This window comes from Periplaneta americana, chromosome 14 (assembly GCF_040183065.1).
Source record: "Periplaneta americana isolate PAMFEO1 chromosome 14, P.americana_PAMFEO1_priV1, whole genome shotgun sequence".
Lineage (NCBI taxonomy): Eukaryota > Metazoa > Arthropoda > Insecta > Blattodea > Blattidae > Periplaneta > Periplaneta americana.
In genome coordinates, this window is record NC_091130.1 from 30,141,962 (window position 1) to 30,164,681 (window position 22,720).

At 36.6% G+C, this 22,720-nt stretch overlaps 2 protein-coding genes across 3 annotated transcripts in view; one reads left to right on the forward strand and one right to left on the reverse strand.

The window, feature by feature from the left end:
• Nucleotides 1–22,720, forward strand: part of LOC138713236 (probable tubulin polyglutamylase TTLL9) — a 616,516-nt gene that overhangs the window by 223,835 nt on the left and 369,961 nt on the right. The window lies entirely within an intron of this gene.
• Nucleotides 1–22,720, reverse strand: part of pip (heparan sulfate 2-O-sulfotransferase pipe) — a 239,157-nt gene that overhangs the window by 10,818 nt on the left and 205,619 nt on the right. Inside the window, exons 4-8 of the mRNA XM_069845164.1 lie at nt 22,333–22,530; nt 16,765–16,844; nt 9,471–9,627; nt 4,899–5,023; nt 987–1,141 (exon numbers count right to left, since the gene is read on the reverse strand). Coding sequence (XP_069701265.1) covers nt 987–1,141; nt 4,899–5,023; nt 9,471–9,627; nt 16,765–16,844; nt 22,333–22,530 — 715 coding nt within the window. The remainder of the gene's footprint in view (nt 1–986; nt 1,142–4,898; nt 5,024–9,470; nt 9,628–16,764; nt 16,845–22,332; nt 22,531–22,720) is intronic.

Consider the following 22,720-nt stretch of genomic DNA (forward strand, 5'->3'; position numbering starts at 1 on the left):
GAACGGAAATAATGTTAAAACAAATGTACTTAACATTATTTCCGTTCTCGTTTCCGTTTCCGGTTTACTGTGAGCCAGCCTTAAGACGTTTGGCCGCCAATCCGGAGTTGCGTTCGAGCGCGGGTTCGATTTTTTCCTTGAACTGATTACCTGGTTGGGGTTTTTTTTTTTTTCCCCGAGATTTTCCCCAACCGTAAGACGAATGCCACGTAATCTATGGCGAATCCTGGGCCTCATCTCTCCAAATACCATCTCACTATCACCAAGCCCACCGACGCAATAATAACTAGTAGTTGATACAGCGTCGTTAAATAGCAAAGTAAAAAAATCTACGATGGCTACAAAATCAATGATTTTGTTAAAGTATTGGGACATTATGCCACGCTTCGAATGTATTTGTTGTTCTGGGCAGGTTTCCTGATACGAATGTAATAATTCCATGTTCCTATTTGGAGGGAACATGGCCTACTTAGTACCTCTGCCATGTCTACGATCCATAACATAATTATTCTCAAAGTAATCGAAGATTGGGGTTAGCTGATCCATAACATTTTCTTGGAGAATATCGAAGGCGTGAACTATATCATTCTCTGGTACAAAGGCCAATGCAACCAAGGAATGAAACTGGCTTCTTAGTTGGGTGTTTTCTTCGAGATATTCTCCTGACAGTTCGTCTGTTTGAATACGTATCATTTTATATAGGTATCATCAAGGGAAGCGATACGAAGGGGGGGAAATTGTGGTGGCGAATAGTGATGAAGAAATTTAAATTGGTAACAAAATATGATGGTGACAAAATATGGTGGTGACAAAATATGGTGGTGACAAAAATGATTTGGTGACAAAATATGGTGATGACAACGTGAATTGGTGACAAAATGTTTCAGTGACAAAGTGTGATATGTGACGAAATCACCGGGTGACGAAACATCGGTGACGAAAATTCCGGATCCCCATTTGTATAAATGTTACAGATTTATACTCACCCCAGTACACTTCTTTGGCACCTTTGAAAAACAGCGGAATATAGTTCTCCAGCACGGTGAGAGTTGAGTTGAGGTCCTCCAGTATACCGACCACTGCGTAGTGACGTTCTACTGCCCTCTTGGCCCTTTGCAAGGCGCTCGCAGTGTTGAACGGCCTGTTAGAAAACATAACTTATGTTACTGATTTGATTTACTTAGTTTTACCATCTACATTTATAATACGTTTTTGAAAAATGTTTAAAAGTTCAATCATGCATAAAAACCTAAAGTTTTCCTGAACTAGTATCAAATTTTCTAGCGTGCTTTCATAACGAAACTATGTCTGAAATTTGAATTACATAAACGTATAATGAGTAAAATTGCAATAGATATTGCCAAGGCAATAACTTCTGAATTTTTAGGAATTGATCGTAGGATAGCATATACCAGTACAAATAAAAAATCTCATTCTGGTTGAACATGTTCTGGGGTTACAAAAGAATATGTTGCAGTGAAATTATCTGGATCTCCTAGAACATAAGATTCTTGTAATATACCGGGTCTTCCATAAGTCCGTGAAACATTAAAAAAATAAAATAAACAGAAATAAACTACACAACAGATACCAAAATATATTATACTGAAATAGAGGTAAACTCGTCAAGTTTTTTTTTAATACATATTTCAGGGATGCTCAATTTTTCCACCTCTGTTGATAGGCTACGGTAGACATCTATGTGATAATTAGACCTAGGATTCGAATGTAGTAAAAGCTAATATTTTTAGTCGGCAAGCCATGCCCCCCACTCCTTATGCTAGCCATTCAGTACTTCCATTAGTTAGCGTTAAGGGTCTTTAATCCTCTTAACCACTACTTACAAAACAGCGGGGGTTGAAAAGCTGCATTGTGACTTTTCTTGCATTTCGAGTTTTGTCAACCGGGCTTAACTTCTTAACCGGCATCAGATCGACTCAACTATACTCGGCGTCATTATTAACTCTTACTACATACAAATCCTAGCTCTAGTGATAATCGATAATCCATAATGGTCCCATGTGCGTATCAGCATATCATGGTCGACCATAGCCACAGCAGCGATGATACAGTTGAATATTAGTGGAGAACAGAGGAACAAATTATCCTTCACAAATCCCAACAAGAAAAAGTCACACATGGTTAAATCCGGGGATCGGGGTGGCCACGGAATTAACGCTTCGTCTTCTTGTTCTGTGCATCCTATCTTTTATGGAAAATTTGATTGAGATACCCTCGCAAGTGTTTGTGACAGCCTCTTTGCTGAAAGATGTAATCATTACTCCTGTCTTCATTCAGCTGTGGCATCAGCCAGTCTCCCAACATGCCCATGTAAATCTGGAATTTCTCATACATTTTGTTGATACTGTTGAAAACAGATGCTGCCTTATGGAATTCTGTTCGAAATTATCTCTGTACACTTATAATAGACGGGGCTCTTGAGTTGAAATTCCAACACAAAATACTGCTCACGTTTATTGATCGCCATCTTTGATACTACTGTCACCAACGGCAAACTACAACTATGAGAGCGGACTTTCCCGTAAAAAACTGGAGAGTTTCTCTCTCAATCGGCGTAAGAATTACCATCATCCATTGCTTAATTTATTTGTGGTGAATTTCTAAAGTGTTTCATGAACTTCTGAAAGATTGTGTATAATTGTTAGTAATAGAACGGTGAATCCTACAATGTCTCTAATTGTGAAGTATGGGTGAAATGGAATTTTATCAATATTTCTATTTAACCCATTTGGGTATTTTGATCCTGCTTGATGTAGAAATAGTAGATGTAGGTACTACTCGTACTACGGCTGCTGCGATAATAAATAATAATAAGAAATGGAATATGTTGAATCGATTTGATGTTGTCTCCAGCGAAACTACCTCTAACTCGTTGTACAAGATCAATACCTAAGTATGGAATTGCTTATAATAGATTTATAATAAAATTACTGTTGCTCCTCAAAATGATATTAAGTGAGTTTTTACAAAAATTGGTCAAAAATCAATTCTACGTCCTCTTTGAGGTCCAGGAGCGATTTTTAAATAGGGCTGCTCCAAATGACAGTATCGCTTTTCAAAAATTTGCCTTTTTCTCGAAACTGCATTTTTGATGTTCAAAATGCTCCATGCAGTTTTGCTTTGTTTGTGAAGTCTGGCATTGCATTGGAGTAGGAAATTATTCTACCATTCTATTTGATTTTCGACTTTAACTCCTGCAATAGACCCTGTTTAGCATTTAGGTGTGAAATAAACCAAATTGGACTTTTTATATCCCCAGAAAGCGTCATAATCAACTCTCCTGTACACGACTGAGTCTTGAACATATTTGCTTGTTGGCGATGACGGATGATTCCACTCGAAATTCTGAAAATTATTGTCATATCATATTAATAGTAATGAAATTACACAGAAACACATTCCTCTCAGTATTGCAACATTTCAAACACTTTTGTGAAATTTCTAAATGTTGTAGATTGTTAGGAGATCCACCGGTAACGAAAGTAACTAAAATCACTAATTTAAGCAATTGGTGACGAAAGTAACGGATTTAAAACACTCGAATGATCCTGGGTTATAAAAATACACATATTATTCTGCTTCACTTATTTTATCTCGGTGCCGCTTTCTGAGCTACGATGATCAGTAGTCAGCGATTAGAAATACAGAGTGTCCCAAATTGATGTATACATATTTTGAAACCTATTTCTCAGCAACGAGATGAGAAAGAAATACGATTTTTGCGGTTTTGTATTCCTTAAGCCCGTACATGTTCAAAATTGTCCCCTTCCGCCATAGTACACTTCCAACAACGACGTACAGCAGAGCGACATACCAACTGGATTGTTGCTAATGGAATATCATTACAGGCATGTTCAATATGAACTCTCAGTTCCTCCAGTGTTTGTGGTTTTGTGGCGTACACTGTGTACTTTAGAGCTCCCCATATGTAGACGTCTGGAGAGATTAAATCCGGAGATCGAGACGGGAACTCCGCAGCACTTCCTCTTCGTCCTATCCATCTCTGGGTAGTCCTCATTTAGTGCGTGGAAAAGTCTCGGAATGCAAGGCTTCCATTTTTGAGCTCGCAAAATTCGATGAACACTGGATTTGTTGATACCAGTCTCACGAGAACTTTGCCTCATTGACTTCTTTGGGGATTGTGCAAAAGCCTGCACGACTGCATCAACACTGTCGTTATCGGTCGAACTTCTCTTTCTTCCGCACCGCTCTTTCAACACATCTTGCGCCGTTCTGTCGACTTCAAACTTGTCTCGGATTCTTGTGATAGTTAACCTTGTTGGTGGTTGTGCTCCAAATTCAACCCTCCAACGTCGTTGAACCTCAGCAACATCCTTCACTTTCCAACAATATTTCAGTATCCACTTACGTTCATCGAACGATAATTGTACCGCCATGTTTGTTTTATAAACAGATGAACATGTTTCCATGCTTTCTTACTGCCTTCTGAATCATAAACCGCAAAAATCGTATTTCTATCTCAATTTTTTGCTGTGAAATAGTATTTCAAAGAGTATATACATCAATTTGGGACACTCTGTACCTCTGGAAGGCCAGGAGAGAAGTTGGCTGCGCGTCCATTGAAGTGAGGTTCAGGAAAATGAAGCAAAAGTTTGATGACAGATCGTAAGATAATTGAAATATGATTGTTTTTTTCATCGTGTTTATGAGTAATTATTAAGTTGTGATAATTAAAAGTAAATGATTTCTGTTTCACATTTTCGATAGATGCCCTATTTGTGTACCTTTGTCAGATAAAACGTCTTTTTTTATTTTTAAATTTATTTCGTAAATTGGTATCAAGTTTTGCTATGACCTCGCACTTATAAATCGAATTTAACCAAAAGTTAGATCTAACCTACTCATTTGCCACTTACATGCAGTAATCACTGTGCCCGCAGAAGAAGAGAGACTGCCGGCGATGGTCACCGATTCCTTCGTGAGATTCTCCTTCAATATACCGGCATTCTCGGTCCCCTTGCAGTACACAGGTCTCGAAGTCCTGAAAACAATTAACGAATAGTGTGAGAACATAGACATCTGGAATTATGAAACTGTTACTTTACGCATAGATGTGTGTAATATGAAAACTAACTGCTAGATGTACAGTCTTAGAAAAAAGTTTTGTAGCACAAATACTTTAAAAGTCCCAGAAAGGAGGCAGTGCGCATGATCAGAGGACGAGCGACCTGGTTCACAAGAGAACGACTAGTTGAGGTAATAAAATTAGTTTTGTTTCGTTGTATGTCTTATCATGGGCAGTGGCTCCTTTCTGGGACTTATAAAGTGTTTGTGCGACAAAACGTTTTTCTAAGACTGTACGTATACGTGTTGCATATTGTACTCTTTGAATACTTAGTTAAGGGGTTAGGTACAGCTTACAGCAGTAAAATTTTTGAAATGTTCAACATTTTTTTCCTCCATTACTGTATCTTGTACAGTAATGAAAATTAGTATGTTTAAAACATTGTCCTTCTGCAACACGAAAAAAATATTTTTACGATTTAAAAATTATTTATACTGTATATATTTTTTAAATTTCAAAATGGTGACAGTTCACTGTGCAGTGATGAAGCATTTCCCTCAGAACTCAGAAACTATTCAACATTCTGTGATTAAATTTTTTGTGTGTATTTATGCATGTCATATCTACAAGATTATGCAAAATCACTTCTCCACCTTTGATAGATTGTCTGATAAAAGTAAATTCATTTAAAAAAATGGTCAAATAACAGTATTTTCTTCTAACACAAAATGAAAAAAAGATATTATTTATTAAGAGTTGAAAGAGCATGATATTTTAAACATGAGTTTCAGCAATAAAATAAAAGAGAGAGAATGTGAAGAAGTTAACAAGTTTATGATTTATGAGGGAAACGCTTCATCACTGCACAGTGAACTGTCACCATTTTTTTTTAAATATATAATTTTTTTAATCGTAAAAATACTTTTTTCATATAGCAGAAGGACAATGTTTTAAACATACCAATTTTCATTATGGTACAAAATACAGTAATGGAGGGAAAAATGTTGAATACTTCCAAACATTTTACTGCTGTAAGCTGTACCTAACCCCTTAATTATGAGTTTCTTTTAAAATAACAGAGAACATTTCCTGTTTCGACCAGCATAATCTTTAAATACTTTTCACAAGAGTGTCTTTAAATTGCACTTTTTTGAACGTGTGTAATATGTTTTGAATTGTCAGCTTTTAAAGTAATGATATAGGCCTACACAATTAAATAGCTAATTTTCAAATAGAGAGACAAAACTGCTAAATTACAAATCTAGAGAACGCTAGAACGTCTAAATGCCTGAAGACCTCTGGCTAGTTGGGAGGATGTTTCCTCTTATAGCTGGTAATAGGCTAAACCGTAGAATAGAGATGATGACTAAATAACTAATTTATAATATTTGTTATAACACTGTTTGCAGTTAAATTTTCTATAATTGTTTGTTGAACCCATAGTTTTGATTTAAGAAATAATTACGAACTTTTGAATATCATATATCTGGATGAAATGTAGTGTTTTCGTATTGTAAAATGTAGTTCAGAGGCAGAGATTTTGAGTGAGAAATTTTCAACAAGCTATAGCCTACATTTGTGTTAGACATAACATAAATTTACAATAGCAGAGTTGTGTATAAGGTGGAACTAACGTAACTATGCAGATTTTAACAGCTTATTGTTTGGATAGAGAATAACAAAAAGTTCTAATACCATATAAGTCCCAAATAAGTCTGATCCATTTGGGTATGGATAATATTAATTTATTATTATAAAGCTATTATGATAGCAGGAAAAATTTCTTGCTGGTTATATTATGATTAGAAGATGGGAGTTTCCATAATATGACAATCAACAATGCTTAATCTGAAAGGACAAATGAAACTCGTAGATGATCAAAATGACTACTACAAATCAACAGCGGGCACAATGTGTTCTTTCGTATGCTAAATTTGAGAGTGTTAAAAGAGTTCAAAGGGAATTTCAACGTGAGTATGGTGTGCTAATGTACCTAAATACGATTCCATAATGTTGTGGTATCGAACATGTGCAGAAATAGATTCTGTGTTAAAAAAAATATGCAGGAGGTCGCAGGCGAAACCCAGTACGATAAGTAGCTTGGCCTCCAAACCCTCCAGATCTAACCCCTCCTGACTTCTTCGTGTGGGGTTTTGTGAAAGACAGAAACCCAGGAACATTGATGATTTGAGAGTAAAAATTATTCTAGCTTTTCAACAAATCACTACTCATATGTTACAACTGACATTGGGCTGAATTGCATCACCGTTGGGATTTGTGCATGGTGCGAAATGGGGGCCATGTTGACTTCTAAGGAATCTCCCATCTTTCAGTGTTGTATGCGCAAAGTTTCAACAAATAAAGTTCAGTAGTAAATGTTTTACGGTGTTTTCATTTTATCCATACCCAAACGGATCACCCTGTACTTTACTCAGAAAAAAATAATTTTCCCCTAATGGTTAACACTGTTTTACTCGATAAATACTTCCGAATGATTCTTATTTTTACTCTCTCATTAAAGAAACTGATAAGGAATGATTTATTCTCTTGCAGTTTTTCAATAAAATAGACAGTTTTGTTGCAAATTAAATATAAAAATTAACACGTAGCATTATATCCTGCCATTAAGAAGTGTGGCAACCCTACTGCAATGTAAGGGACGAAACTATGCTGTTCAAACCGAGTGCGTGTGTACGTGAGCCTGTGACGCCCTTTTGCAAAACTTCGCAGCTCTAATTAAGTATGCACCTAATTACAAAACTCATAATAGGTTTTTTATTTACTTTCATGAATTATATTTTGCCCCCTTCAATCTGCACAGTTAACTCACTTCTACCCTGTAGGCTCTATATAATATTTATCTATTTATTTATTTATGCATTTATATATCTATTTATTTGCTTATTTGTCTACCTATATAAAAGAGCAAGAAGGCATTGGACTCGCCAAAGAAAAACATTATTGATATGATAGCAGTACAAATTGTAGTTCTATTTTATTATTTACGTCGAAAATTATAATTCTGTATAAAATTATGCTTTTACTACTGGTAACCTGCGAAATCCATATATTGTGGGTCCCTATCTCCACGGCATGGCGCGTCCTTAGGTTGCGGATAGAGGAGACGGCCTCCAGATATGGAGGGTAGCTGCGAATATGTTGAATAAGCAGTCGTGGACAGCCGATAAGGGGTGGTCCTCCAGCTTGGGGGTTGGGCGAAGGGCTAACAACCCATCACCGTAAAAAAACAGCTTGTTACGAAACCTTACAATAAGGCCGAGACGTAGATGGGAGGATAATATTACGAGGCACGTCCATAAAGTAACTTTCCCACTCGTTCCACAGCTAGCAAACCATACGTTGCGCGAAGCGACTGCGTGTACGTAATAGAGTAATGTCCTGGCATGGCGCATGCCCTAGCGGAACGTCCCGAGTGCTCTCAGTAGCTTAGTTGCATTGGTTTAAAATGGACACTCCTATTTCAGCTCTCGCCGCGTGGGAAGTGCGATCAGTGATAAAGTTTTTGAATGCACAGGGCATAGCGCCGATTGAAATTGATCGTCAGCTGTGCCAGGTCTATGGGCCTAACATCATGAGCAAGCAGATGGTGCGTTGCTCCACAAGGTCCTCTGAGATGATAGTTGGCCTCCCACTGCGCTCCTTGTCATGCACATTTTGGCGTCCTGTGAAAATTGTCTACAGCAGCAACGCAACATCTGCACCTGGCACAGCTGACGATCAATTTCAATCGGCGCTATGCCCTGTGCATTCAAAAACGTTATCACTGATCGCACTTCACACACGGCGGGAGCTGGAATAGGAGCGTCCATCTTCAACCAGTGGAACGAAGCTACTGAGAACACTCGGGAAGTTCCGCTAGCGCATGCGCCACGCCAGAACATTACTGTATCACGTACACGAAGTCGCTTCGCGCAACATATGGTTTGCTAGCTGTGGGACGAGTGGGAAAGTTACTTTATGGACGCGCCTCGTAAAATGGATTTGAGGGAGGTGGGATATGATGATTGAGACTAGATTAATCTTGTATAGGATAGGGACCGGTAGTTTCATGTGAGAGCGGCAATGAGCCTGCGTTTTCCTTAAAAGCCATTTATAAGTAAGTAATCTGCGAAATAAATGTAAGCTTCAAATAAAACAATAAGTAATTAAGTTCGCTATAAAAATAAGTTCGGCGGGATCATTCGTACTGGCCACACGATATTCTCTTGCTGCTTGGATGACAGTTAACCACTACTGAGGCATGTGGACTTGAGGCCAGCAGTCAATTGGTAGGCTTTGACCCTTCATGGGCTGTAGCACAATGGATGAAGAATAAATTTACTGGAGATATGTTTTCTTCTGATATCCATAGAATGTTGTTGACTTCCTTCCTTTCCATAAATTAAGCTTATTGTTGTCTTACCTTCTTCAGCCAATGAGGGTCAGGTAATGGAATATCCGGAAAGGCTTGCTTGCGTTCGACGTAGTACCATGGCGCCCGGACGTAGTAGTACCAAGATATGACCCGCTCCACTGGATCCCGGACTAGGTTAACGTAGATTGGCTCCGGCAATCCGAATCTGTGAGAAAGGAATGTGCTATTAAATACGATTGACTTACTATATATTTCGTCCTAACCTTCTTCGATAACAACGAATAGCCTATTTAAACAAAATATACAGGGTGTTAAAAGTATCCCATATTTTAGGAGGTGATGGTATGCATCAAGACAAGAAAAAAATGTCTAATAAACATGGGTCCTACAACACATACTTTCTGAGATCTGAACACTTGTTTATAGGAGGTGCTCAATGTGACGTCCATTTATGGCAATGCATTTTTCTACCCTAGAATACAGCAGGCTACTAGATAATCATACCGTGGTTGACACCCCTGGCATGGAATACTGATACGTCGCAAGAAATACTGAAAAGAAAAGTTTGGTTGCGGATATGAGCGGGGTTCAGCAGAGATGGTGTTGTGAATTTTCGTAATCAGCATGTGTGGGCCGATGAAAATTCCCATGCAGTTGAAGAAATAAGGCATCAGCACAGATTCTCAATCAACGCTTGGGCAGACGTTCTTGGCGATAGATTAAGGGCCATACGTGCTACCACAGAGATTAACTGGGGCTCGTTATCAGGACTTTCTTATTAACATGTTGCCTACTTTGCTGCAGAATGTGTCATATCAGCAAAGACTAAAGATAGGTTCATGCATGATGGCACAGTGCACATTTTCTCCGCAATAAGCGTGAACATCTGACGCTGACATTTGAGGACCGCTGGATTGATTGGGAGGCCCCACACCTTGGCCTGCTCGTTCCTCAAACCTAACTGGCCTAGACTTTTGGCTATCAAGAACAACCAGGTCAATTTCAAAGAGTGCGTGATTACTTACGCCAAGGGGCAGAGGAATGCATTGCCATGAATGGACGTCACATTGAGCACCTCCTATGAACAAGTGTTCAGATCTCAGAAAGTATGTGTCGTAGGACCTATGTTTATTAGACACTTTTTTCTTGTTTTGATGCATACTAGCACCTCCTAAAATATTGGATACTTTTTTTTAATACCTTGTATACGTGAAACTTTCCTAAAGAATATCTTGGTTTTTTATATATTATTTCTAATGATCATTATAGAACATTATAGATATAATGTAAATAATTTATGCCTATTTTCAGTTGATGCAAAAATTCGTAGCGTTTTTCGCTGTGACAAAAGTTTTATTTGCGATGAATAGAAAACAAATTAATCATTCAGTCATATATTCTACTACATTATCTATGACAGTAGTTCTCAACCTTTGAGAGGCCGCGAACCGGTAAATTCTCTTTTTATAAGACGAAGGTCCGGTTCCCACAAATTTAATCTTAAATATATTTTCAAATTGTTTTAAAGCTCATACATTTAACTAACGTAAGTATTAATAATTAAGTATGAGATAATCTTACGGCATAAAGAGTATTAGTACTGTACTCATGATGCTAGGGATGCCATTCAATTCAATTCAATTCAATTCAATTCAATTCAATTCAATTCAATTCAATTCAATTTATTTGGCCATTAGACATATAGTTTTAGACTTCGTCAGAATACATTGAAAAACATATAAATACATTTTAAAAACACTAATAAAAGAAACAGTAAAATTTAAATATTACAATGAAAACATGAAATAATGTGAAACTTTTAAATTAAAGAAAACTAACTAAATTTCAATTAAATTTATTTATTAAAATACAATTTCATACAAATTTGTGTTGAAAAACTCAGCAACAGTACAAAAAGGATTATTTAATAACCAATTGTAAAATCTAGTTTTGAAGCTATTGATTGGTAATTTATAATATTGACTGGGGAGCTTATTATATAATTTCATCCCCATAATTAAAAAGTTTGTGTTGCTCTTGTGTAATCTAGAATATGGAATATTAATTTGTTCACTATTTCTAATTTCATGATCATGTATATTGGCCACTAATGAGTAATTGTCGATATTTTGTAGAGTGTAAAGTACTAGATCATATATATACAAATTTATGATTGTTAAAATCCGTGATTGTCTGAAAAGTGGCCGACAATGTTCCAGATAGTTTGATTTACATAAAATTCTAATGGCTTTCTTTTGTAAAATCAAGACGCTTCCAATTTTGGTTCCATTTCCCCAGAAAATTAGGGCATATCGAATTATCGACTGAAAGAAAGAAAAGTAGGCACATCTTAAATAATTTTGAGAAACGCAAGTTGTTAATTTCTTTAGCAAATATAAAACTCTTGATAGCTTTGTGCATATGTATTCGATGTGCTTATCCCATGTTAAACTGGAGTCTGTAAAAAGTCCTAGAAATTTTGTGTAGTTGAGTCTGTTGTCCTTATTTATTAGATTTATTAGATTGGACTACTACGAACAATCGACGGAAGATACGGTTCCTTTGTTTCATTTTAAGCACAGTCATGACAAAAATTTTCGACAAAAATACTGTTGTTGCTGCTCTTCCTACTACAACCCATTCCTGAACCATTCTCCTCAACTAAAGTCAGCTGGGACAGTGCTTCAGTTCACAGTTTTCTGTTCAATGACTCGTACGTGGTTTGTAAGTTTGTACGTGACCTTGATCCGGAGGTTCGAAATGCGCTGAGTATGCTACTTCATAAAACATCTATGTCATTGGTCGTATTCGAAGCATCGATCATGGATTCCACACAGCGTATACTGCGAGTAAGTTATTACCATGGCCGGTTCATCATGCAATATTACGTTACTAATTTCGTTCAAATGAATCACTCTTCATAGACCACATGTTTAAGTAACAGTAGCATGCGTCAACATCAAGGGTAATAAAACAAACAAGAATAAAACAAAACGTCTGTAATTGAGTAGATCGTATCTCGCTAAGTTATTTTTAACTGATTTAATTAGCTCAGCATGGTGAAATCGTCACGGAGTGCATCACATCTTTATGTCAGAGCTGTTAGACTATCAAAAAAGAGAAGATCGCGATCGGGAAGGCGATATACGAGTAAATATATTAATTAAACACATACCATGTAGTGGGTTTGAAGTGTAAATTCCAACACACCTAGATTATAGACATAGGTTTCCTTCTCGTGTTTAGAAAAACAGAAAGTTTGCCATTAATACTTCGAAAATATATAACATGGATGTGATTCCAGAAAGGGAACTAATTAATGTCTCGTTCTAGACGTCATTAAGATGTTCTTTGTCCTGCAGCTAATAGGAAGAGCTTCAGACACGTACAGACCGATTATTTAGTCCTGACAGCTTGGCGACGCGAAAGAGGGGAAGTAATAATAGTAGTGGGGAGAGCACCGGAGTAGAGATGGGGGTGAGCGGTCAGTAAAGAAATGCGGTACAGCTTAACTGTACTGGAAACATACCGCTCCTGTCAAGAAGTCAAAAGGAGAATAGCAATGGCAAAGAAAGCTTTTAATAGAAAAAGGAACATATTCTGCGGACCTCTGGAGAAAGAACCAAGAAAGAGACTAGTGAAGTGCTTTGTGTGGAGTGTCGCATTGTATGGGGCAGAAACACGACATTACAACAAAGTGAAGAGAAACGAAAAGAAACATTTGAAATGTGGATATGGAGAAGGATGGAACGTGTGAAAGGGACAGAGAGAATAAGAAACGAAGCTGTGTTGGAAAGAGTGGGTGAAGAAAGAATGATGCTGAAACTGATCAGGAAGATGAAAAGAAATTGACTGGGTCACTGGCTGAGAAGAAATTGCCTTCTGAATTATCCACTAGAAGGAATGGTGAACGGGAGAAGAGTTCGGGGCAGAAGAAGATATCAGATGATAGACGACATTAAGATATATGGATCATACGCGGAGACTAAGAGGAAGGCAGAAAATAGAAAAAAACTGGAGAATCGTGGGTTTGCTGTGAAAGACCTGCCCTTGGGCAGAACGCTATGAATGAATGAATGAATACATACATACATACATACATACATACATACATACATACATACATACATACATACGTACATACAGCATAACCTTGTTCTATCAATTCCGTATCATCAAATATCTCTCTACTACGCTTCCTTCACAATACACACAGCCCGTTTCTGGAATTCCTTGTCACAGGAAATCAGGAGCAGTCGTAGTCTAAAATCTTTTAAGTACACTCTGCTTAGAAATGTTTTTATTGAACAGAACTAGACTCTTGCGGAAGTTTCTAAATAGTCTTAAATGACCAAGTTGTTATTTTTTTCTCCTCTCTCTTCTTCTTTCTTTTCTTTTCTTTTTTTTTATTATCTTGATATATTACTTAATCATTTGTATTTGTATTCCATTTAGCACGACTTTGCTATTCAACATTTTATGTCTTGTAACCTACATGTATATTAACTGTATAATATATCTCAAATGAATTAATCGTCGAATTTATCTCGAGCATTTTAGGTCTTATAAATTGTGTGTGTGTGTGTGTGTGTGTGTGAGTGAATGTGTATATTCCCCTTATGTTATGTAACTGATTTGGATTATGTGTAATTTTATACTTTATTTTACATATTATGTAACCGATCTTGACTATTTGTAATTTTATATTATGTAACTGATCTTGACTATTTGTAATTTTCTACTATATTTTATGTAACTTCTAAGGTCAGGAAGGATGGGTAGACATAACGGCTCGGTTAGAAAAGCCAACGTACTATGGTAGGAACGATCATGATTTTAAAATCAAATGTAGGAAACAGAAAACGGATGTACGTAAATTCTCATTTTTAAATAGAACTATAAATGATTGGAATGACCTACCTGCAGCGGTCTTTGAGGGCTGTCCTTTCTTAAGGATATTCAAGAATAAATTAAACAAGTTGTGTATAAAGTGTAAACTAAAATTAAGGTGACATTTAACATTTAATTTTTTAAGGTGACATGTATTTATTTAGCCTGACGAGTTACTTCCTTGGTTTGAATTGTAAATTATTTAAAAATAGCGTGTAAGTGGGCCTTAGACTAGAAATGTTTAGTTTAAATGTAGTTCTGTTTATAAGTATGCATAAGGGTATAATTATTTGTCTTATTTGAACTGTTGTATCAGTGAAGCGAGGTGAATCAGTGAAGTTATGGTTTTACAGTGCAGTGAATAGTTCCGATCAGTGATAATTTATAGCGTCAATGAAATGTGTTCTATAGTGTCAGTGAAATGTGTGCTAAAGTGTCAGTGAAATGCGTCATAGTGCCACTACAGTGAGTGAGATGAGAGTAAAGTGAAAGACTATTGAAACTTATGTAGGGCTTGTACATAGTTATGTAGGTTGTATTGTAAAATTAGGTATTTTAGGTATTTTATTTATGTTTTATTATTATTGTGTTAAATTGTATTGTGTATTGTATAATTGTATTGTGTATTGTAAATTTTATTGTGTATTGCTTATCATTTTATTGTGTATTGTTTATATTGTGTATACCACTGCCACCGGGTGCTTGCCCACTTGCAGTGTAAATAAATACATACATTTTCTTTTGTGTTATTTTGTAATCTAATTTTGTATTTCATGTATATTATTGAAACCTGGTTGAGTGGAAGAGAAGGCCTCATAGCCTTAACTCTGCCAGGCAAAATAAACCTACTACTACTACTACTACTACTACTACTACTACTACTACTACTACTACTACTACACCGTGTTCCGCTTATAAGTATAATAAAAGAAATAGTTATAATTTCATAACAATGCATGCAAATGGGTTAAGATTGGTACCATTGTAAAGAGGAAATTGGGAAGTTTTAATCCATTGTTGTTACTTATTTTTAGAAGACTCACGCATGCGCAGATCATTAAATAAGAGAATTCGTATCGTATCTTTAGTCAGTCAGCATGTGGACGCCACAGCAGAAAGCCTTTTGTGTGCTGTCATTAGCAGAACATAGATCCATAATTCGTGTACAGCGCTTGTTTCGCCGTCAGTACAATCTTAGACCGAGGGAAGCTGTACCGACGTACGTCTCAATAATGAAATGGGATAGGCAGCTCAGAGAAACAGGAAGTTTGTTGTCTAATGCAGGTAAACATTCCAAGCGTAAAGTGTCTGACGAAAATGTCGAACGCATTCGCGAGGCATTTCAGAGAAGCCCGCGGAAATCCATTCGACAGGCTAGTGTGCAGTTGAACATCCCACCAACAACAGTGCATACAGTGCTCCATAAAAGATTGCGTTTGCGAGCGTACAAGCTGCAACTTCATCAGATGATTACGCCGAATGATAAACTGGAACGAAAACGCTTTGCAGAAACAATGTTGGATAAAGTGGACGATGACGACACATTTCTAACTCGAGTCTGTTTCTCAGATGAGGCAACCTTCCACGTCAGTGGAAAAGTAAACCGACACAATTGTCGCATCTGGGGGTCGGAAAATCCAAGTGTCGTAATTGAACACCAACGGGATTCCCCTAAATGGAATGTTTGGTGTGGGATCATGCGTGACAGAATCATTGGTCCCTATTTCTTTGCTGAAAAGACAGTCACTGCAAACACGTACCTGGATATGTTGCAACTGTATGCTGTGCCACAACTCCCAGATGGAGCAATTTTCCAGCAAGATGGGGCTCCACCACACTTTGCCAACATGGTTCGCACATTCTTAGACGAACAATTCCCTGCAAGATGGATCGGAAGAGGATCACCGTACATCACATGGCCTGCCAGATCACCAGATCTAACACCACCTGATTTTTTCCTGTGGGGGTTTGTTAAGGACCAGGTCTACAGGACGCCAGTACGTGATTTGGCAGACTTACAAGAAAGAATTTATGCTGCTGTCAACAATGTTACACCACAGATGCTTCATAACACTTGGGTCGAGGTTGAATACCGGTTGGATATTTCCCGTGCCACCAATGGAAGCCATGTTGAGGTTTATGGAACATAAGGTAACAAAAATTCCCAGTTTTCATTCTTTGTAGCAGTTGGTTTCAACTATATAGACTACTTGTATTAATTCAGAAGTTATAGCTATTTCTTTTGTTATACTTATAAGCGGAACACGGTGTACTACTACTACATCCGTATATCCATAAAACAAACATAGACTTACTTACACACATAAGAAGTGTTCATTCTGTTCTGTTACAGTTGTGTTTTATAGATGTCATTTAAAGTGCAATCATTACGAAATAGGTTAAGCGGTAAAACTGCCAATGACCCGCCCATTACGTGTAAAGTTATACTTACTGCGTGAAGTTGGTGAAGCATACGTGTTTCACGTAGACCGCAGGCGGCTTGTAGCTGAGAACGTGCGAAGCCAAGTTCAGCTGTCAACAGAACATCCAAGGTACAGTATTTGGGCTAGTGTAAATATTGCAAAATACCTTGTAAATAACACATCAATGTGTTCTGAGCTTAAAGAGTCATCGTTGAGCAACATTTTCTTAACTGATCTTTTGACACGACTATTACACTTTTATTACGTCTTACTACTTTTGACCAATAAAATGGTACGGAACAACATGTTTCAACCTTTATTAAAATCGTTTACATATTATACTTATATTAAGATATCAGTATAATCTAATACACAGTGAGACTGTATGTTAAATTTGACACAAAATTAGAAAATACCGGTATCTAAATATTTCACACATAATAAGACATCCTAAAGATCGGACATAAAATAAAACAATACTTATACATTTGACACAAAAATAAGATAGAACGACATCTAAATATATTTTTTTTATAAAATATTATCTTGTAATAAAAAAAAATTACTTCTAAAATATCTATCTATCTATCTATCTATACTAAATAAATTTTACAAGAAAAAGAGTTCATCCAAAGGGTTGAACTCGGGAAGGGTACCCAAAACGCTCATTGCATTTCCGCGTTGAACTGCAATACTTAAACGTTGACGCAAATAAGTAGTGCAACGACGATCACCGGTAATGGAGATCAAAATTTTGCCGATTTGAGATACCAAAACTTTAGCGTCATGACTCCAAAGACCGAAGGTCTCCACAGCAAAAGGGAAAAAGATATAATTGTCTAAAAGATGAGCATACTTATTGACTTTTTTTCACGGCTAATTCAGCAGCAGATGATTCAACCAATCATGACTGTTTATCCTACAAATAAGCAATTCTTTAGTCTTCTTCTACAACAACATAATTGTATTCCCATTTCCTTTGGAAGTAGTATTTCTTCATGGGTTTAGATTGTGCCATGTTCCAGTTCTCTTCAAACTGCAGTACGTTTATTTATTTATTTGCTTGATTATCTTCATTTATTGAGTATGTTTTACCTGTATAGGCAGCCCCTGATTGAGGAAGCTTGTGTCTCTTCTTTATGCAGGAAATGTGGTCTCATCATTAAACGACCTGCCCTCGGGCTAATACTACTGTAGCCCATGGCCATGATTCAATTTACTACCTCTCTCACCACACTAGTAGCAGCGCTTATATCATCACGCAACTTCTAAACATGCATAGTCCATAAGTTCCTTTATTTTTTGTAACAGAGACCTGAGAGAAATGTATAAACTTAAAGAATGCATCTATTTTAATTACTTTTAAAGTATGTAGGTAGTTTTTTTTAATTACCGGAAGGATTGCTGGGATGCAGACCTCGTAACGATTGAAGCCTTGGTTTTTCTGAACTGACGCATGCGATGTGCTAGTTGCGAGGCCCGCGTCGCACAAATCCGGACTACACGAGAGATAGTGAGTGGCTTCTTTAGTTGCAAGATGCGAGGTCTGCGCACCTCGCAACTATAGAAGCCACTCACTATCTCTCGTGTGGTCCGGATTTGTGCGAGGCGGGCCTCGCATCTCGCATGCGTCGATTCAGAAAAACCAAGGCTTGAGGGGACCGATACCTCCTGTCTTGTCAATGTTAAATGTTCAATGTTTTGGTACACTCAGCCCCTAAACATATGAGCTGTTCAGAGCAGAAGTGATGTAAGTCAAGAATGGCTAATGAGTGTTAAAGTGAACATTCTGTAAGATACAGCGCAAAGTGGCAATTAATATTCAATTTATTTAAACTATTAGTAGCCAGTGGATAGCAAGAAGGACATATTAATTGCTACATTGCGCTGTATTTTACAGAATTTTTACTTTAAACCTCATTACTCAATTTTGACTTACACCACTTTTGCTCTGAACTGCTCATTTATACACAGCTGGAACTTTTACAGGTTGTTACTCAATGCTTTCTCTGTCCATTAAAACATTTAAGTTGGTTTTACACTCATGATGCTTTCCCCCATGATTATTTTTCCAATTGTCCAAAATTTGACATCTTTTTTTTATAGTTGAGATTTTTTTCTGCCAGATTTTTTCCATTCTCATAATTTTATATTTAATACAAAGGGCACCACTATGGCAAGGCATGTTAACAAATTAGGGTTTCTATCTGGAAAAAGTTTCACACTAAGTGTACCCAATATTTGAAAAATGTCGAAAGGAGAAAAATAGTTCAAGAAAAGGGGACGTAACCGTAGTGTGACTTCCATATAATTATAAAACTATCAAAGAAGTACTTTTACCGGAAGAGTTGAACACTTATATTTTGGAATGTTACATGTAAAGTGTCATTACACATAAATCAAGTTTTTTTTTTTTACTTAAACCACTTCGTCGTATTTGGTTCCCTTAAGGGGAGAGGATGGTATTTTTTTTAACTTTTTCCCTATTTAGTGTAAAACATTAATTTTTTTATATGTAGAGAGAGCTCATAGCAGTAGCAACTCAACCAAATACAAATATTTTGAAGGAAATTATTGGGGGGCCCAGATTTGAAAAAAATATACCCAATGCAGGATTTTACAAAAACCGGTATATCTAAACTATTTTTAAACATAGATTCAAACAGTTTTTTGCAATGTACTTGCAAAAGCATGCTCTACAAACTGTCCGTAACAGAATTTTATATTAGTCCCTATGTTTGTAAAATAAACAATTAAAATTTAATAACACTTTTTAAATTTCCTTTTTTGCAAAGAAACGGATGTATTTTTAAAATGAAATAAATTAACAAAATTATGTTATAGAGAAAAGTTTTCTAATAGTCTAAAGAATGAGTCTTCTAAATTTCATGCACGTGTCTTTAATAGTTCAGAAATTATATCCATTTTTGTCTGGCAATGTAGCAAAAAAATGAAGATACCGGAAACAACGATATAAGGGGGCGAGTGATTTAAAAGTCCATAGCGCAGAAAATTTAAAAATGGCGTCTCAACATCTCAACATTTTTTTTTATTTACTCATTTTTCACCACTCTCTACTGAAAGCCACAATTCAAGAGTATATTCGATATTCTTTCCTCAATACATTCTTGGCTTAGTCAGCATACCTTGACACGAGTCGTCACTGTATTCCGCCAGTATTTCATTACATTCTTCTAATCATAATATCATGATTTCTGGATGATCTCTGTAGTTCAAAAGGGACATTAAATATTTACAATTGCTAGGTCTACTGTCAGTAAGGAAAAATATAAATTCCGACAATGACAGATGGCGTCCAGACATGGACGAAACAAAAACGAATGGCTTTTGAAAGATTGCAAGCAGCTGAAATGTGGATCTGGGAACTGTGGTAGGCTCTGCGGTGTAAATAGAAGAAGTAATAATTAAATAAGAATCGAATTAAACATCCAACAACCATGGCCATTCGAAACCTAGGACGCTCTTTGTCTCGTTCACAAAAATGTTTCAGATATACTCGTCTAATAATTATGTTACTTGATCGAAGATTATTATAGATCTACTTAGAAAGCGCGGCAAGAACATAGCTACCAATAATTAATAGTTAAATTTAAATTAAATCCTTGGCACGACAGCCAATTAAATGCTAAGACCTGGCCTCTCAGCAGAGATGAACGACCATTCAACCAGAACGAAGGTATCGTGTGGTTAGCACGATGATCCCCCAACCGTTACAGTCGGTTTCTGCAGCCGGTTTTCTCTGCCTATCACAGCTCCCAAAACTGATCTGTTGTTAAAAGCGTCGTCAAATCAAAGTCTACTACTATTATAAAAACAGCACGAAATTGTTGGCGTCTTATCAAAATATCCAATATGATGTAATTCTGTAAATGTTTAATACATGTATGCTTTTAATTATTGTTGTATAGGGGTTTTCAAACATAAGAGGTAACTGTAATTGCTCATATTTTATTCATTTTTTAAACAATGTTAAAAAATTCTGGCACTGGCTTATTGCTAAAAAAAAAAAAAAAAAAAAAGGATTCTTTGCATCACTAAGATGACGAGTTTGCTTTTGGTTGTCCTGGTAATTGTGTTATCTTATCAGTATTACTATGATGTACCAAGTACATATGATATTTCCGTGCAGGAATTCTGTATTACCATATGGTGAAAAATGGGTAGAACGGAGAAAAATTATCTCCTGCACCGGGACTCAAACCAGGTTTTTCAGCGACATAAGTGGCACAAAGAAAACTGGACTCTGTTCACTATATGAAGACGGTTGTGCACCACTCAATGACAGTGAACTTATTAAATTTTTTTCAAATTACAGTAAAATCCCTCGTATCCGGCACCCAAATAATCGGCAATACCAAAACTTTTAGCTAGGCGAAAAAAAAGGCCATTCATGCGAAAGAGAAGAGTCTGACGAAAATGTGAGTAGTTTTCGTAGATCGCATATGCTGCATATTGTGTTTACTCTTTACACTGTTCACGCGTGAAAACATAGACAAAAAAAACCGTCATATCCCTGGAGTAGAGGGTAGCATCGGTACCTGTCACTTGGACCTTGCAAACAATGCACAGAGACGATATCTTTCAATTTAGCACTTGAACGCGCCCGTTTCGAAGGGGTGTTGGATGAATCTAAATAGCCTACGGAAGTGTGAAATTCTCTGTTCCTACAGAGCGTAAAAATTTAATTCGAGTGATGGATAGAATCATGGCTATTACCGCCAAGCGCTGTTGTTGCACAATGGATTCCGCGAAACGCAAGGAATATGTTCTTAAGCTGAAGTCATCGAGCGCTACTTCATAGTCTTCATAGTTGCGACGTTGGCTACACTGCTCTTCGTCACATGACACACATAACCGCCATTTAAAATTCTCATAAGGTTACGAAAACTTTGAGTATTTTTTACGCTATTATGTATTACTGGCCCGTGTGGCGTGGATCGTGTAAATGCACCTAAAAGGGAGAGGTTAAACTAAGGGAAAGAAAGAAAGAAAGAAAGAAAGAAAGAAAGAAAGAAAGAAAGAAAGAAAGAAAGGAAGGAAGGAAGGAAGGAAGAAAGAAAGAAATGTATTACTGTATTACAATAATTATGAACTGATGAATGTACATTACCGTATTCTGTACTAAAAAATAAAAATTGTATGCATTTCAAAATTTGTTTTTAATTATCTATATGACAATTATTTAATTTCAACATTGAAACTTTTTTGTTGTCCCTAATCATTTATAGTTGTTCAATTCTATAACATAATCTTACATTTATCACTTTTGCTTATAAACATGTTTTTTTTTTGTTCTACAAAAAATAAGTGGCGTTATTATCTTCACTGCAGGTAACAGCGCCAGTATGCGTCATACTTTTATTTACTTGTATTGTTGTAAAACCTTGACAAAACTATAACTTTTGAAACGTACATTTCATAGGAAAGGCTACAAATAATCAATATCTATATAAAAAAAATCACTATTACTATCCGTATTTCTGGTCAGTTGTAACACATTTTTTGAATTCATGATGTTAATACCTTCACTTACGCTATAAACGCATAGAATAGACGAATTAATTTTTAAAAGTAACCTGGTCACTGGGCGCCAAGCGAATAGTCTCGACCCGCTGTATGTGGTCGCGGTGGAAGCCGAAGATGTTCCTCATGGACAGTCTCCTTAGTAGCTCCATGAAGGTCTGGCTCCCCACTTTGGGCACCCTGTTGAAGAACACGACGTCGATACCCGCTTTCCTCGTGTTGTTCAGCTGCTTTGCGTCCAAAGACTCAATCTGTAATAAAAATTTTATTTGTTATTTTGTAAATAGATTTATTTAAAATTATTATACTGGTTTGTTAAAAGGTTCTTATGTAGCGTAAAGGGGAAAAATATCCTGTGCTATGTTTCTGTATTATAATGTGATGTTTTAATAGTGTTAGGAAACCAATGAGAATTGTGACGGTCAGAAGCAAAGAGGTGTA